This window comes from Orycteropus afer, unplaced genomic scaffold (assembly GCF_000298275.1).
Source record: "Orycteropus afer afer isolate SDZICR_OR568_19922 unplaced genomic scaffold, OryAfe1.0 scaffold00266, whole genome shotgun sequence".
Taxonomy (NCBI): Eukaryota; Metazoa; Chordata; class Mammalia; order Tubulidentata; family Orycteropodidae; genus Orycteropus; species Orycteropus afer.
In genome coordinates, this window is record NW_006921853.1 from 4,273,020 (window position 1) to 4,285,551 (window position 12,532).

The 12,532-nt window shown below is 49.7% G+C and overlaps 2 protein-coding genes across 2 annotated transcripts in view; both read left to right on the forward strand.

Annotated features, from left to right (window-relative positions):
• LOC103205040 (Snf2 related CREBBP activator protein) overlaps positions 1-7,305 on the forward strand; it is a 28,342-nt gene extending 21,037 nt beyond the window's left edge. Inside the window, exons 25-31 of the mRNA XM_007950303.1 lie at positions 1,585-1,754; positions 1,905-2,101; positions 2,196-2,310; positions 2,927-3,046; positions 4,110-4,304; positions 4,461-4,544; positions 4,651-7,305. Of these exons, the coding sequence (XP_007948494.1) occupies positions 1,585-1,754; positions 1,905-2,101; positions 2,196-2,310; positions 2,927-3,046; positions 4,110-4,304; positions 4,461-4,544; positions 4,651-7,305 (3,536 nt within the window). The remainder of the gene's footprint in view (positions 1-1,584; positions 1,755-1,904; positions 2,102-2,195; positions 2,311-2,926; positions 3,047-4,109; positions 4,305-4,460; positions 4,545-4,650) is intronic.
• Positions 7,306-9,305: 2,000 nt separating this feature from the next.
• On the forward strand, positions 9,306-10,906 carry TMEM265 (transmembrane protein 265). The gene is made up of 2 exons (XM_007950244.1): positions 9,306-9,473; positions 10,745-10,906. Exons 1-2 carry the CDS (start codon positions 9,306-9,308, stop codon positions 10,904-10,906), a joined length of 330 nt encoding a protein of 109 aa, XP_007948435.1.
• The last annotated feature ends 1,626 nt before the right edge of the window (positions 10,907-12,532 follow it).

Sequence of the window (12,532 nt, forward strand, 5' to 3'; positions counted from 1 at the left end):
CCCCTCCTTGGGTTTCCGAGGCAGTATCACTACGGAAGTAGGATTGCCCAACCTTCCTTCCGAGGAGTGGCTGGTGGGTTTGAACCGCCAGCCGTGTGGTTAGCAGGCAGACTTTAGTTTTAGTAAAAGTTGAAAGTGTGTGCTTTTAACTCATTTATTCATCCAGTGATTGTTTTTAGAACATGTATTTTGCTAATCATTTGAGATAAAAAGATGAGCAAGATAGCACAGCACCAAGTTTTCAGATTTATAAGGAAAGGTGTGTGATGATAGAACACTACAGGGTGCATAGAAAATGTTGGTTTGGGAAAAAGCAGGACATTTGTATCTATTAGAATGCATTTGGCTGCAAGTTTAAAAAAAAAAACTGACATTGACAAACAACAAGGATGTTTATTGTTAATGAGAAATTCTGAGAAAGTGTGGGGCTGGTCCTGCAGCTTGATACCTTCAAATGCCCCAGAATCTTTCTAATCTTACTGTTTATTTCCTCATGATCTCAAGATGACTGCCCTAGGTCCAGGGAGCACACCAGTGCTCTAAGCAGGAAGCAAAAGGTTGAGACAATGATCCTTACAGTCTAGCATCTTTTTCTTTTTTTTCTGGAAAGGAAAACCCTCCCAGCAGACTTCACTTCACAGTTCCTTGGCTCAGCCTGGGCCACATGCCCATCCCTAGAGCACTCACTGTCAGAGGAGAAATAGCAAAGAGGAACTGAGACTTTATTTAGACCAGTCATAATTCATCTTTTGGGGCTTGGTTGGGGCCTACCTTCCCTGTAATCGAGGGATCTCTGCCAGCTGTCCATAAAGTTAATTAAGTTCTAATTAAGAATGGCAGTTGGACAGTAATGAGTAGTTTCTGCCACAACCCTGCCCAGCCATTTCTGTAGTACATGTTTAGAGCTTTCTAAATGTCTTAGCACATAAGAAAATTAAGAGAATTTTTATTTGTACGTGTTTAGTACAGGAAAAAAATTCTAATACAGGAAAGCATTCAAAGTAGATGGTAAAATAGTGAAAGATTTGGTTAAAGGTGTTCAAAACAACCTACAGGAAATGTTGTGGAAGTTACTTCTTGTTTGATGGCAAGCTTGAGCTAGATAACCTCATAATATCCTGTCTGACTCTTTGGTTCTGATCTGTGACCTTAAAACCCTTTCTGTCAGCCATGGCCACAGAGTTCCTGTGATTTTTCTGTTTCTGCTGCTGTGATTGTTGTAGTTGAGAAAGCTCTCTTGGTTTTACACTGTTGGGAATTCTCTTTTCCCTCTGAGGTCTGTATTGCCCTGCACTTAGTTAGAGAAGTTTTATCCAACCAAGAGTACACTGACAAGGGGAATCCTTAAGGGAAGAGAATATATGGAGTTACATGTTTTCGATCCCCTGGACTTAGTGCTTGTGAGGCTGGCACAGGACCAGGCAGTGTTTCGTTCTGTTGTCCATAGGGTTGCTGTGAGTTAGCGCCAACTCGATGGCACCTAACAATAGACTAACAAACTCTGGCCCAAAGCCTTTCCTCGTAGCCTCAGTGCTAAATGCCCTCCCCATCCTAGCTGCCTGTACCACTTCTTTATCTCTTTAGGAAAGCTGCAAACCTTGGCAGTGCTGCTGAGACAGCTGAAGGCAGAGGGCCACCGGGTGCTCATTTTCACTCAGATGACCCGAATGCTGGATGTATTGGAGCAGTTCCTCACGTACCATGGCCACCTCTACTTACGGCTGGATGGGTCTACTAGAGTCGAGCAGAGACAGGTAACCCAGCCATCTGCAGCCCTTGCATGTTTGCCCCGACTTCTGTCGTCTTTGCCTAGGACTCAAGCTCTCAGAAGGGGCCCACTAAGCCTTGGGTCTGTTTCTGGGGCTATGCCTCCCAATACCGTCTTTTTTTTCCTTTCCCTCTAGGCCTTGATGGAACGGTTCAATGCAGACAAACGGATATTCTGCTTCATCCTTTCAACTCGGAGTGGAGGTGTGGGTGTAAACCTGACAGGAGCAGACACTGTTGTCTTTTATGACAGCGACTGGAATCCCACCATGGATGCTCAGGCCCAGGATCGTTGTCACCGAATTGGCCAGACCCGAGATGTCCACATCTATAGGTATTGTCTACTCTCTCTTCACTTTACTTCCCATTGCTGATAGGCTTTCATCTGTGTATTTGGCTGTTTACACATGACCTCCGTCACCCCCTAGGCTTATCAGTGAACGGACAGTGGAAGAGAACATCCTTAAAAAGGCAAATCAGAAGAGAATGTTGGGAGACATGGCCATTGAGGGTGGCAACTTCACCACAGCCTACTTTAAACAGGTACTAAGATCTTTTAAGAAGCCATGTGGTGTAGTAGTTAAGCTCTTGGCTGCTAACCAAAAAGTCAGTGATTAAAAAGCCCACCAGCCAAGAGAATGATGTGTCTGTCTGCTTCCATAAAGATTACAGCCTTGGAAACCCTGGGGCAGTTCTACTCTGTCTTATAGGGTCACTCTGAGTTGGAATTGACTTCACAACAATGGATTTAGTTTGGGGTTACTAAGATCTTTCAGCTTATGCAGAAGAGAATTGTTATGCCTGAGAGAGTCCCTTCTGCCTGTTAAAGGGGAACTAACTGCCTTGGCCTCCATGGGACCAGCCCTCTCCAACCAGTGGTACTCTGTCTTATAGGGTCACTCTGAGTTGGAATTGACTTCACAACAATGGATTTAGTTTTAGTTTGGGGTTACTAAGATCTTTCAGCTTATGCAGAAGAGAATTGTTATGCCTGAGAGAGTCCCTTCTGCCTGTTAAAGGGGAACTAACTGCCTTGGCCTCCATGGGACCAGCCCTCTCCAACCAGTGGTGCCTCTGATATTTCCAAGAGCTGTCAGCCTCACAGCTCTGGACGTAGGATCATTGGCTCTGACACTTTTCCCTCTGTTCTTTCTAATAGCAGACCATCCGAGAGCTGTTTGACATGCCCCTGGAGGAGCCATCTAACTCATCTCTACCCTCCGCCCCTGAAGAGGAAGAAGAGGCTGTGGCTAGCAAGCAGACCCATATCCTAGAACAGGTGAGAATAGTGGGCAATCCCTAAAGCAGAGCTAATGCTTACAGTGTATTTGTCTGTCTTTAGTCTGTTGAACTTGTCCAAAGGAGAAAGAACTGTTTCTGAAGTGAATCTGCTCTGTAAATTTTCACCCAAATCACAATTTAAAAAAAAAAAGAACTGTTCCTGCTGTTTACCAGACTACAGTAGGCCTTGATAGTTTAAGTAGATTGCTTGTTAGTCCACATGATTTAGAGAAAGACGGCAGCGTTTGGCGTTCTAAGGTCTAGGTTTTAACTCCGACACTGTCTTAATAGTTGTGTATGAGAAGCCAAGTCTGTTTATCCTCTGAGCCTCACTTTCCACTTCTGAAATGCTAATAAGAAGGAAGTAACTCAGTATTAAATGGTATAACAGCCATCAGAAATGCTTTGTACACAGTGTAAAAACACAGTTTTCCAAATACCGATGCATGATAGAATCACTAAGAAAGCTTTTCAAAATAGTGATTCCTGGGCTCCATCTCAAAATCTAAATCCTGATTTTGTGGGGTGGGGTCTGAGCAGTTTTTCCTCAAAGCTCCCAGGATGTGTGAAGCATCACAGAGATGGGTTTTCCTAGCAAGTGCCTTCTTGTGGCTAAGTGTGCTCTTGGCCACTTCCTTCAGTGACTTTAGTGGGAAGTGTCTGGATGTTTATCTCAAGGGCAAGTTCGGTCATCATTAGTTTGTTAAAGAGCGTTGTCATGAGGTATGTCAGTACAAAAAAGGATTTTAGCCTTTCTGGTGTTCAGAATTTTCTGTGATTGCTTTTTCCAGAGCTCTAAAGCTGACTGAAAGGAAAAGAAGTTCTCGAAAGCAATCGTGTTGTCTCTATCCCTAGTGGGAGTCCCGGTCAACCTATTCCATTCTTAACATGAACCACAGAGTTACTTTGGCAACTCTTGGGATCCCTAAGGGAATTGAATTCTTTTGCAAAACCTGGTTTGGTGTAAACTTGGCCTCAAATCTTTGCCAGACTCACGTCCCAGGATGTAAAGTTCTCTAAGGGAAGTATGCTGGTTTTTTTCTTTCCTGTGCCCTTGCAAGGCATTGTGTCGGGCAGAGGATGAAGAGGATATCCGTGCAGCCACTCAAGCCAAGGCTGAGCAGGTGGCTGAGCTTGCAGAATTCAATGAAAATGATGGGTTTCCTGCTGGCGAGGGAGAAGAGGCCAGTCGCCCTGGGGCTGACGATGAGGAGATGTCCCGGGCTGAGCAGGAAATTGCTGCCCTTGTTGAACAGGTCAGTGTCGGATCCACTAGTTCTCAACCTCATCCTTCATAGCTCCTTCCCTTGAGCTCTGTAACCCCCCTTCTATCTTGCCTGGTAATAAGAAACAAAGGTGATGGGCCCTGGGTACCAGGTCCCTATGTTCATCACTACTCCTCTTCCCCATAGCTGACCCCCATTGAGCGCTATGCCATGAAATTCCTGGAAGCCTCGCTGGAGGAAGTGAGTCGTGAGGAGCTCAAGCAGGCAGAAGTGAGTTTCTCTGGGGTTTGGACCTGGAATTGGGAAGCTGCTGATTTCTACCCATTCCCACCATATTTGCCTCCCTCTGACCACCCCGGGGCTCTGTTGTTGGCAGGAGCAAGTGGAAGCTGCTCGCAAGGACTTGGACCAAGCCAAGGAAGAGGTGTTCCGCCTACCCCAAGAGGAAGAGGGGCCAGGGGCTGGGGATGAAGTTTCTTGTGGGACAGGTGGTGGAAGTAGCCACCGGCGCAGTAAGAAGGTCAAGGCCCCTGAGAGGCCAGGGACTCGCGTCAGTGAGCGTCTTCGTGGAGCCCGGGCTGAAACTCAAGGGGCAAACCACACTCCCGTCACACCTACCCAGCATACCCGCAGTACCTCCACGACCCCCCGCTGCAGCCCTGCCAGGGAGCGAGCTCCCCGGCCACCACCCAGGCCTCGATCTACTACAGTTCCTGCTACTCCAGCCCTTTCTCCAATCCCCACCCAGATTCCTACTTCATCTCCAAATCCATTAACCATCCTTCCTGTCCATGTCTTACCACCTCCTCCCATTTCTCCTTCCCAGATTCCTTCCTCTTGTTCTCCTGCCTGCTCTCCTCCTCCTCCTGCCTGTACCCCCCCACCAGCCCATACCCCCCCACCAGCCCATACCCCTCTTCTGACTCCTTCCTCCCCTCTTCGGCTTGGTCCTTCTGTGCCTGTTTCCCCCCAAGGCACCAACCTCCCCTTGGGCTTGGGGCCTGAGGCAGAGCTCTGTGCACAGGCACTGGCATCTCCCGAGTCCCTGGAGCTCACTGGCACGGCCAGTTCCGAGACGTCCCCACTCACTCTTGTGTCCTCCAAGGATCTGTTGCCAGTTGCTGTTGAGGTCCTGCCCCTGTCAGAGAAGAACCTTTCTCTCACTCCTTCTGCACCTAGCCCAACCCTGGAGGCTGGCAGCATCCTCAATGGTCAAGAGCAAGAGGTGCCAGAACCTGCCCAAGGGGCAATTCTCTCAGTGCTGCCTGATGGTGAGGAAGTGCCCGTGTGTCTGAGTGAGAGCAATGGGGTGGAACTCCCGCCCTTAGCAGCATCTGATGAGCCACTTCAGGACCCGCTGGAGGCTGAGAGGAACTCTGAAGAGCTAACAGCGGCCCAGACCCCAACCTCCAGCCCACAGAAGCTACAGGAGCTTGTTACAGCAGAGGCCACTGCCCCATCAGCCTCATCCTCAGCCACCTCCTCACCTGAGGATCCTTTGCCTGCCCGGCCCCCTCGGCGTCGCACCAGTGCTGATGTAGAAATTCGGGGTCAAGGGGCTGGTCGGCCAGGGCAGCCTCCGGGCCCCAAAGTGCTACGCAAGCTGCCGGGCCGACTGGTCACTGTGGTGGAGGAGAAGGAGCTGGTGAGGCGACGGCGACAGCAGCGGGGACCGGCCAACGCCCCGGCACCTGGCGTCTCTGAGACGGGTGCCAGCCTGGGAAGCCAGTCTACCTGCAGCGTGTTGGGGCAGGAATCTTCACCTCCCACCAGTGGGCCCTGTGAAGCTCCCCCCTCATCCACACTGCCCACCCAAACCCAGCACCCCTTCATAGCGCGTCGTCACATTGAGCTGGGGGTGACCGGTGGAGGCAGCCCAGAGAATGGAGAAAGAGCACTGCTTGCCATCACCCCACCTGCTGTGAAGCGCCGGAGAGGGAGGCCCCCCAAAAAAAACAGGTCTCCAGCAGATGCTGGGCAGGGGGTTGATGAAGTGTCCTCAAACAGCTCTAAGGGAAAAAGCAATGGGGCTGAACCAGTTTCTGGGGTGGAGACCCTCATTGTTGCGGAACCTGTTATGGGACCCCAGCTTATTCCTGAGCCCCACCCTCTTGGAACCCAGTCAGTTTGCAAACCGGAGCCCATCTTATCACCTGTGGAGAAAAGAAGGCGTGGGCGGCCTCCTAAGGCACGAGATTTGCCCAGCCCTGGGACCATTTCTTCTCCAGGGGATGGCAACTTAGAGAGCCGGACACAGCCTCTACCACCACCCCTGCCATCCTTCCCACCACTCCTAGCCTGCCCCACTGCTACTGTCACCAACACTGTCACCATTTCAACGTCCCCACCTAAGCGCAAGCGGGGCCGACCTCCCAAGAATCCACCATCACCTCGCCCCAGCCAGCTCCCTGTCTTGGACCGTGACAGCTCTTCTGTCCTTGAGAGCTGTGGACTAGGGAGGCGACAGCAACCCCAGGGCCGGGTGGACAGTGAGGGCAGTTCCTCCGATGAAGATGGAGGCCGCCCCCTCACCCGCCTTGCCCGCCTGCGACTTGAAGCAGAGGGGATGCGGGGACGAAAGAGTGAAGGGTCCATGGTGGTGGCTGTAATTCAAGATGACTTGGATTTAGTGGAGAGTGGGCCAGGCGGGTTGGAATTGACGCCTCCTGTGGTCTCGTTAGCCCCAAAACTGCGCTCCACCAGGCTGCGTCCAGGGTCTCTAGTTCCCCCACTGGAGACTGAGAAGGTGCCTCGCAAACGGGGAGGGGCTCCACTTGGTGGGGGTCCTGGGCAGGCAAAGCGGGGCCGCCCTCAGTCCCCAAGTCCCTTGGGACCTGAGGGTTCTATAGAGGAGTCTGAGGCTGAAGCCTCAGGTGAGGAGGAGGAAGGGGATGGGACCCCACGCCGCAAGCCTGGCCCCCGCCGGCTTGGTGGGACCAACCAAGGGGACCAGCGCATCCTGCGTAGCAGTGCCCCTCCTCACCTGACTGGCTCTTCCATTAGTCACAGAGGCCGCAAGGCCAAGACGTGAGTGGCCTGCCCCTCCACCTAGGCTTCCCACCATGGTCCCTCTTCCCCTACAACCAGGCCTGACTCTGTTAACCACTACTTGAAGTCTTGAGGAGGGGAAAGCCTCCAGGGGGCTTAAGGGCCTTCTCCTTTCCACCAAAGTAGAGGGTAGGCATTTGGTTGTCATGGAAAAGTGGCTCTTCACACGCACCCCTCCCTCTCACCCCACATGGCTGGGCAGTGTTAAGGGTGGCAAGATAGTCTCTGTCCCCAAACCCCTGTACTTGATTTCCCAGCTATTCTTTCACAGCCCACCACCCTTAGGGGAAGAGGGAGGGGCTTCTCCACAATGAGGTTGGTTGGTTTTTTTTTTTTTTTTTTTTTTAAAGAAGAAAAAATAATAAACTTAGTTTCTGTACGAGCATCCGCGTAAGGAAGCTTCTGATTTTCTGGTCTGGTGGAGGGTTGGGTGGGAACTTTGGTTTGTTTTTTCCCCCCTCTCCTACTCTAGTCAAGACCCAGTGCCTGGTCTCTAATCCTGGGTTATATAAACACTTCAGGCAAAAATCTCCACACAAGATGGAACATTGGCAAATTTGATCTCCTGGTAGGGTGTCTTCCCCTGAAGTTTCAGGTGTTCAGTCACTTAGAGCCCGCCTTTCCTCTGGATGCCCCCTCAGAGATGCCCCCTCAGAGATGCCCTGGAACTCTGATGTGCAGACCTGCCCCCTTTTATCCTTCTCAGGTGCTTCCTTTCGCTCCTTTCCAGAAGGCAGGCATCCTGCCTCCAGCTGCTCCATCCCTTGACCCTCCCCTGCTTTCCATCCAGCCAAACTGGTTTGAGTCGGCCACACCCAGCTCCTGGGGTTCCTCAGGTGGTGGGGTAGCCACCGAACCCCACCCCTGGGCTTGGCTTGGAGTGGAGTCAGCTTGTTTTGCACCCAAGCCAAATCAAACCTGAGGCAGGAGCCGAAACTCACAGTCCCTCAAGCCCTGTGGCCAGGTAAGAGCCCCTGCTGGCTTCTGCCATTTCTGACCTCAACTCCCTGGACCCTGTGTTCCCAACTGGCTAATATATACCTGTATTAACCTCGTCTGAGTTTGTTCTTCACATCCACTCTGCAGCTTTGTGCCCCACCTTATTCTTTGTTCTCTGCTTTCATGCCTCTCCTTCACCAATGTCGCCTGCATTCAGGGAACTACACATGATCTCGTTTTGTCGAGCTTGTAGGGGAATGGTTGGAGATGACGGTGGGAAGGTGGTTTGATGCCAGAGCTCAGAGGACCTGAGGAATAGGGAGATGAGAGGGTTACGTAGGGCATCATGCTGGTTTCTGTTTGATGATGAGGTCACCGGGCTCCAGGAGCATTCATCTCATTGTGATGGTGGCCTGGGCTAAAATGGAGTGGAGGAGGGAGGCGTCATAACAGAAGAGGCCCTAACCTCGGAGGTGAGGTCTTTCCTGGTGCCCCATTTCCTCAACTATATACAAAAGGCATGGATGGGTGGTCTTTTTTTTTTTTTTTTTTTTCCCTTACCCCACCTGTGAAATGGGTGCTCTACTTGAAGTGGGGTGGAGGACCTATGGTCCTCCTCTCTGATCATCCTTATTACTCTGGGGGCACCCTCTGGGAAACTTCAGGAAACCCTGAGGCCTTTTGATACACAGTTTAAGAAAATCACTGGCTTTGATGATCTCTGGTTCCTTAACGATGTATGAGATTCTGTTTCTCAATGTGCACCTGCCACTATTGCTCCCTGCTTATCAATGAGTACCACAGATAATGCTACTTGCCTCAAAGACTTGGAGGAGTCTGAAGCTGAGGAGAAAAGATTCCAGCCACACACTTCCTCTCCTGGTGTATGTATGAGTCACTGGAGAAATTCCCCAGTAAGGCAGCATTCTTGAGAGTTGGACTCAGCCGTGAGGACAGAATGCTCTGAGAAGGGTGGAGTCCGAGCAAGCCCAGCCAAGGGCTCGGTTTGGGGCTTACGAGTGCCTTGGCTGTTGTCCACAGGTGATGGAGGACGAGGAGAAGGCAATGGAGATCTTGGTGAGCAACCCGGAGGCTGCTCCTTCTCCATCGCCCATGTACTGCTGCTGGCTCCGCCTCCGCTACGTGGCAGCTACTAGCATTATCTGTGGTTGTTCTTGTCTGGGAGTCATGGCTCTTGTGTTTGCCATCAAGGTGAGAAATGCGATTGCAGTGGAAGCAGGTGGTGGGTGTAAGGCAATGGGTTCCTAGATCTGAACTATACATTTATCAGTCGCTGTACCTGCTGATGCTTGGGTCTGGGCCGAGTGCCAGAAATAAGACTAAGACATGATTCTTTTTGTCAAAGGACTCAGAGTCTAATGAAAGAGTTGGCAGTGAAATGGATAAAATAAATAAAATGCAACTCACCAGTGCCATGATAAGGGAAGTCCAGGGTACTCTGGAAGTAGAGAGGATATACGTATGTGGATAGATAGATAGATAGGTAGGTAGGTAGATTGGGGAAGGTATCAAGGAGACCATCATAGGGGAGGTGACAGGAAAATAACCCTAAAAGGATGAATGAATAAGGGTGAAAGGACATTTCCAGGTAAAGGGACTGGACTACTACTTCAGCATGAATGGACAAATGAGGAGATAGTGAGAGATGAAGCCAGAAGGCCCAGATTGTCCAGGGCATCAAATGCTGTGCTTATGATTCTGGGGTTTAACTTGAAAGTCCTTGGGAACCACTCAAAGTGTTTCACAGGGGAGAGTGACACGGTCAGAATTTGTGTTTCAGAAAGATCCACTCTCAAGGCCTGCGTGGAGGGTGAGTTGGAGTTGGGGAGACAGTAAGCAGGGATGAGAGCAATCTTCAGGAGACTAGAAGTAGTTACTGGGTCCTCTGAAATGTCACCATTTCAAAAAATCTACCAGAAACTGCACCTGCACCTCTCTAACTTAAACATCATGCTGATCGTGCTGGAATTTTCTCAACTCATTATGGTGACTCTAGTTGTATTTTATCAAATTAAAAACTGTTTCGATAATCTTAAGAATTTCTAGGTTACATTAGGGCAAAATCATTAAAAGGGTCCTTGATGAAAGAGAGGGGACTCTTTGGGATATTAGAATGGGATGATGTTTGACTGAGTATGTGTGAAATTCTCCAAGCTCACTGGTTCTTGTCAAGAATTCCAAATTCTGAATGACTCTTGGGTGGGTAGAAGAGGATGCAGAATAAAGACTGGAAAATACTATCCCATATGTGATCTTGGGAACTAACCTTGGTCACTCTAAGGAGCAGGCAGGGCAAATGTGAGTACCTTGTTTTGCAGATGAGGTATAAAAGACAGAAGCTGGAAAGGGTTGGTTATTTGTTGGTTATTTGGCCATGAGATTTTGAGGGACGCAGGAATGGGACAAAGGGCACTTTGTGGCAGAAGCAGGGAGAGAATCTAACCTAGAACCTGCGCCCACAGGCAGAAGAGCGGCATAAGGCAGGCCGGTCCCTGGAGGCAGTCCACTGGGGGCGCCGGGCCCGGAGGTTCATCCTGGCTAGCTTTGCGGTCTGGCTCAGCGTCCTTGTTCTGGGACCCCTGCTGCTGTGGCTGCTGTCCTACACCATCGCCCAAGCTGAGTGACTCTGAGTGGCCTCTGCTAAGTCAGCTGAGACCTCCTGGATCCTGCAGTGTGGCGTTGCTGGGGACCAGTTCCAGCAGGGGCCTTGCCTGGTGGAGGGGCTTTGAGAAGAGCTCCTAGCCCTTTATTAAAAGAGGGCAGCAGTTGAGAGGGATGACCCTGCTCTGTTCTTTCAGCACCCACCAAGGACACCCTGTATTTCTATCCCATCCAGAGGACCTCCACCAAGAAACAGGGTTGGAGACCAGGCCTAATTTTATTATAATTTGTTTTGTAATAAAAACTTTTTTTCAGTGGTGAAATGCTCCTAATTGTTCTTCCCTTGCTTACCCCTGGGTGCTTGTTGAGAGCCTAGATGGACCTCCCACTAAGGGCAGAGCCTGGATCTCATCTTATAAAATACTATGGACTGCCAGAAGAATTAACAAATCTGTCCTGGAAGAAGTACAGCCAGGAATGCTCCTTGGAAGTGAGGATGGCCAGACTTCATTTCACTTACCTTGGCCATGTGGTCAGAAGGATCCATTCCTTGGAGAAGGATGTCATGCTTGGTAAAGTGGAGGGTCAGCAGAAAATGGGAAGGCCCCCAACAAGATAGATTGCCACAGTGGCTGCAGTGATTGGCTCAGGTATAGCAAGGATTGTAAGGCTGGCACAGGACTGGGCAGTGTTTCATTCTGTTGTACATAAGGTCACTGTGAGTCGGAGCTGACTTGATGGTTCCTAACAACAAAAACAGCAAGAAGTTGAGCATCACCAGCATTCCCAAACCTCCTTCACATCCCTCCCAGTCACTACTACCTTCCTTTCTTCTCACAGGTAACTACCATTGTGACTTCTAATAATATCATTTGATTTTGCCCACATTTGAACTTCATATAAATGGAACCATATATATTCTTTTTGTGTTTGGCTTCTTTTATTTAACATGTTTGTGACATCTTCTGTGTAGTTTCTATTGCTATGTATTGTTGTTGTTGTTAGGTGCCATCAAGTAGGCTCTGACACATAACAACTCTATGTACAACAGAATGAAGCACTGCCTAGTCCTTTCCCGTAATATATTAGACAGTGTTTCACTGCTATACAGTAGGTTTTCAGTGGCCAATTGTTTCAGAAGTGAATGGCCCCATTCTTCTCCCCAGTCTGTCTTAGTCTGGAAGCTCTACTGAAACCTGTCCACCACGGGTGACCCTGCTGATATTTGAAGTACTGGTGGCGTAGTTTCCAGCCTCACTGCAACATGCAAACCACCACATTCCATTATATGAATACACTGAAGTTTATCCATTATCTGTTGCTTGAATTTTTGAGGTATTCCCAATTTGGAGATACTACGAATCACGTAGCTGTAGACATTGTCTTAAATTGTTTTGGTGTATATATGCCTTGGACCTCTGGTAGTGTAGTGCCTAAGGCATGTGACTGCTAACCAGAAGGCTGGCAGTTCAAACCCACCAGCCACTCCTTGGAAGGAAGGATGGGCAATCTACTTCTGTAGTGATACCGCCTCAGAAACCCAAAGAGGGGTTGCTATGAGTCGGATCTGACTTGATGGCACATAACAACAACATAAATGCCTTGGGAATGGAATTTTTTGATGACCTCACCATAATTCAGAGACCAGC

Excerpts from the sequence above, each read along its gene's own strand:
- TMEM265 (XM_007950244.1), top strand. The coding sequence starts at position 9,306 with ATGGAGGACGAGGAGAAGGCAATGGAGATCTTGGTGAGCAACCCGGAG. Across the intron at positions 9,474-10,744 it reads CTCTTGTGTTTGCCATCAAG|GCAGAAGAGCGGCATAAGGC; the intron begins GTGAGAAATGCG and ends CTGCGCCCACAG.